Source organism: Argentina silus, assembly GCF_951799395.1.
Source record: "Argentina silus genome assembly, chromosome: 22".
In the NCBI taxonomy this organism is placed as follows: Eukaryota; Metazoa; Chordata; class Actinopteri; order Argentiniformes; family Argentinidae; genus Argentina; species Argentina silus.
This window is the reverse complement of record NC_139676.1, coordinates 1-5,000: the sequence shown is the minus strand read 5'-3', so window position 1 is coordinate 5,000 and position 5,000 is coordinate 1. Positions and strand designations below refer to the sequence as shown.

Here is a 5,000-nt window from a genome sequence, read left to right as displayed (position 1 = left end):
GATGAGGAGATTAAAGAGGAAATATTAAAGTTAGATAAACAGTACAGTATATGGATATTATATATTATATATAATATGATATAATATGTACAGTATCTGTATATACAGTGCCCAGTAAGTAAGTAATGGGACAGTGAACAATTTTTTGAGACAACAATTACTATGAGATTAAAGTAGAGACAGCATTTTTTTGATGGTATTTGTGTACATGTAGATGTATTTTGTTCAGATTTTCCAGCCTAATAAAGTCTTCCTTCCTAAAGTCTGACTTTCATTGACATCTCTTTGGTTGCATATGCATAAAAAGTGTTCTGAACGGTGAAACCAATATCTACACAAATACCATCAAATAAAAGCTGAGAATCTCTACTTTAACCCCTTGGTAATTGTTTGATTTCAAATCCAACCTTTTGGAGTGTAGAGCCAAAAGAAGAAAAACTGCTTCACTGTCCCATTACTTTCGCTGGGCACTGTATGTATGGAGAGTAAACAGTGTTCCACATCGGTTATCTTGTGCTACGGACCTCAGTCATAAACAGCAGCTTTGAAACGGGACTGTGTAGATAACAGTGTGGTTGGAGTCTTGCTGTTTACCGTCAACTTCATCCACTACTAATGAGTCGACCATGGTGAAATGAAGCATGAGGCGGGGGGGGCGGGGGGGGGGGGGGGAGGGAGAGAGAGGGAGAGAGAGGGAAGGGTTAGAAAGACATAGAACTCTGTGTGTGTGTGTGTGTGTGTGTGTGTGTGTGTGTGTGTGTGTGTGTGTGTGTGTGTGTGTGTGTGTGTGTGTGTGTGTGTAAGGATGTCCTTCGGTGGACCACAACCATGACTGATGCTCACACACACACACTGATATCACTTTTTCACCGGGAGTCGCCTCATTGCCGACCTGCGGATGGAGACGGGACGTCGACCCCCGCCATTCCTTTGGCGTTTCTTGGAGCTCCTGGTGGAGTACAGCGGTGTCTGACGAGTAGGACCGGGGGAGGTAAGATGGGGGGCCGGCACACCTGTTACCTGGACTCCAAACAACGGAAGTACCTGTCTGGTAGGTGACCTGGCTACTGAACGCCTGCTGATGCACAGAGCCCTGCGTAAGTGATGGGACAGTGAAGCACTTTGTTCTTCTTTTGGCTTCACGCTCTATACTGTACTATGAATTTGAAGTCAAACAATTAACTGTAAGTATAGAATTATAAGTATAGATTACCAGCTTGTATTTGATGGTATTAATGCATATTGGTTTTCTCAATTTAGAAATGACAAAACTTTTTATGCATAGTCTCCTTAATTCAGGGAACCAAAAGTAATGGGACAATTGGCTTGACTGGTGTCAGTTGAAATACATGTCTGGTGTCAGGTGTGTTGTGTCACATCATGTGTGCAGTCATAAGAGAGCTGTCAATGTCTCGTACTGATTCGAGGCTCTGTGTTTGCCTTTGGAGTCTGCTATTGTTGTCTAAAAAGTACCTAAAAAGCCTGCAGAGGTCTGGAAAGGTCTTGTGGACAGATAAGATACATGATCATGTACCAGAGTGAGTGCAAGTGGAAAGTTTGGCGAAAAAAGGATCTGCCCAAGATTTATAACACACCACCTCATCTGTGAAACATGCTGGAGGAGGGGGTTATGGTTTGGGCATGTACAGCTGCCACTAGAACTGACTAACTTGTCTGAATTGATGATGTTACTGCTGACAGCAGCAGCAGAATGTATTCTGAAGTGTACAGAAACATCTTGTCTGCTTGAGTACAAGCAAATGCCTCCAAACTCATTGGATGGTGCTTCATCATACAGGAAGACAATGACCCAAAACATACTGCCATAGCAACTAGGGAGTTTTTCAGCCCCAAAAAGTGTAAAGGTCTTCAGACTTAAACCCAATTGAACATGCATTTAATTTCTTGATGATCCTATTTTATGCAAAAAGACCTCAAATCAAACAACAACTGAAGATGGCTGCAGTACAGGCCTGGCAGAGCATCACCAGAGAAGACCCCCAACGTCTGGTGGGGTCAAAGGGTCATCTGGTGGGGTCAAAGGGTCGCAGACTTCAGGCAGTTATTGCATGCAATGGATTGTCAACTAATACTAAACATGAGTGAAACCAAAAAACCTTAAATAAAAGATGAGAATCTCTAAATCCCAACTTTTTGTAGAGCCAAAAGAAGACAAAATGCTTCACTGTCCATTACTTACAAACTGTCCCATTACTTACGCAGGGCTCTGAGAGGAGAGGTGATAACTAACAGGACTGTCTGCTCTCTCTGTCCCTCACCGGGTCACCGGGTCACCGGGTCACCGGGTCACACGGTCTTTGTTATCCCTCATAGTCCTTCTTATCTCCCCGTGTCTCTCACAGCCCGGAATCCTGCTATTGTTCTTCTCGCTATTCACAAATCTATCTGTCCATCATCTCTCTCTCTCTCTTTCTCTCTTTCTCTCTCTCTCTCTCTCTTTCTCTCTCTCTCTCTCTTTCTCTCTCTCTCTCTCTCTTTCTCTCTCTCTCTCTCTCTCTTTCTCTCTCTCTTTCTCTCTTTCTCTCTCTCTCTTGCTTTCTCTCTCATTCTACCCATATAACAAAGGTAGAGAGAGAGAGAGAGAGAGAGAGAGAGAGAGAACAGTCTGTCTGTCTGTAATGGTTCTATTTACCCAACACACTGATGATGTCCCAACAAACACACATTCATGGAACTATAATTCAGCCTAAATATGCAGTGATATAACAGATTTTTCATTCAGCCTAAATATGCGATGATATAATATATTTTCCATGTATATGGTAATATCATATATTTTTTCAAGTAGCCTCAACTCATTTAGTCCCGAGGGTGAATAAAGTCGCCCAAAACAACATTCTAACATTCTAGAGGGCCAAGGGTGACTTTATTCACCAGAAATGCATCAATGATGATGCTTCATTTTGTAGCCAATCAAAGTGTTGTTGCTAGGTAAACACCACATAGAACACTTGGCCCTCTAGGTTTTGAGTGTTCCGGAACTCTTCGGTAGTTAGTGAGGTAAAGCTTGGCTCCCGGTGTAGTATTGGTGTAGTATTGGTGTAGTATTGGTGTAGTATTGGTGTAGTACTGGTGGAGTATTGGTGTAGTATTGGTGTAGTATTGGTGTAGTACTGGTGTAGTATTGGTGTAGTATTGGTGTAGTACTGGTGTAGTATTGGTGTAGTACTGGTGTAGTATTGGTGTAGTATTGGTGTAGTATTGGTGTAGTACTGGTGTAGTACTGGTGAGGTGAGGCCTTTAGTGTCTGTGCTTGTGTGCAGGGCGCACCACCGCTGTGATGAAGGACTTCATGCCCCTCTACAAACGCCACTACTGCGCCCGCCTCCTGGAGCACATGCAGAAGGAGCTACGCGACCCAGCAGGCCCCAGGCCCCTGATCCAACATCCTGTAAGACACACGCTTCACTTCCTGTCTTAATCTGATCCCTAAACCCCATACCCCTAGATACTAAGACCCCTAAACCCCATACCCCTAGATACTGAGACCCCTAAACCCCATACCCCTAGATACTCAGACCCCTAAACCCCATACCCCTAGATACTAAGACCCCTAAACCCCATACCCCTAGATACTCAGACCCCTAAACCCCATACCCCTAGATACACCCCTAAACCACAAAACCCAAAATGTTTTTTCGGCTGTCCCCTGTTGGAAAAAAACCCTTTGAAGAACCTTCTTAGGTTCCATGTAGTTCCAAGTAGAACCCTTCCATGTAGCGGAACCCAAACTAGTTCTTCAAAGGGTTCTCCCGCAAGGAGCTGTTGGAACTCTTCTTCTAAGAGTCTACATCCTAGGCCGAGTGTAGATCTGAGTGTGTCAGCTGCCCTCCCCTCCCCTCCCCTCCTCTCCCCCCGCTCCTCCCCTCCCCTCCCCTCCCCTCCTCTCCCCTGCTCCTGTCCCGTGTCCCAGGATGTCATTCCTAACAGTGAGGTGCTGCTGGAGGGAACACTACTGCAGTACCTGGACGGCAGGTGGAGACGGCGCCACCTGCAGGTCACCAAGAGCTTTGCAGTTGAAAGCCGGGACTCCAAAGAGGTGAAACATCAACCTACTGTGTACGCTTATTGTTGTGTCTGTTTATGACACAGGATTGCTGTATGTACGTTGAGTGTGTGTGTGTGTGTGTGTGTGTGTGTGTGTGTGTGTGTGTGTGTGTGTGTGTGTGTGTGTATGTGTGTGTATTTCTCCAGGTTTTTAAAGGCGGTTGGGTGTGCAGGAGAGATCTGGTCCTCTCAGGCTGTCAAATCTGCACCTCCATTCAAGAGCATCGCCTCCTGGTGGACAGCATGTGTAAGCACATCACAGGTACTGGCCACACCTTCATAACAAGGTTATAACACCCCTATAACAACTTTAGAATGGCTCAGGCCTCACAGATACTGGCCACACCTCCATAACAAGGTTATAACACCCCTATAACAACTTTATAATGGTGCAAGCCTCACAGATACTGGCCACACCTTCATAACAAGGTTATAACACCCCTATAACAACTTTATAATGGCGCAGGCTTCACAGGCACTGGGCACACACTTATAACAGATTCAAAACACTTGTATAACAGCTTCATTATGCATTATACACATAAAAACATTACCCACCCCGCCGTTACATAAAAGCTTTGAAATGTCACACACACCTATTGATCGAGCTATTGATCGAGATATTGATCGAGATATTCCTCCCATGTCTTCTAATAGGACAGCAGGCCAAATGGTACTAGTATTGAGACCCACCCCTGGTGTCTCTCTCTCCTTGGTACTAGTATTGAGACTCACCCCTGGTGTCTCTCTCTCCCTGGTACTAGTATTGAGACCCACCCCTGGTGTCTCTCTCTCCTTGGTACTAGTATTGAGACCCACCCCTGGTGTCTCTCTCTCCCTTGGTACTAGTATTGAGACCCACCCCTGGTGTCTCTCTCTCCCTGGTACTAGTATTGAGACCCACCCCTGGTGTCTCTCTCTCCCTGGTACTA

The 5,000-nt window shown here is 45.2% G+C and overlaps 1 protein-coding gene across 1 annotated transcript; it reads left to right on the top strand.

Annotated features, from left to right (window-relative positions):
* Positions 1 to 782: 782 nt before the first annotated feature.
* LOC310821966 (protein Niban 1-like) lies at positions 783 to 4,330 on the top strand (the record flags this gene model as incomplete). The annotated part of the gene is made up of 4 exons (XM_083694256.1): positions 783 to 1,051; positions 3,285 to 3,412; positions 3,935 to 4,060; positions 4,216 to 4,330. Coding segments are annotated over exons 1-4 (592 nt in total), but the record flags the coding sequence as incomplete, so codon positions are not given.
* Between the last annotated feature and the right edge of the window lie 670 nt (positions 4,331 to 5,000).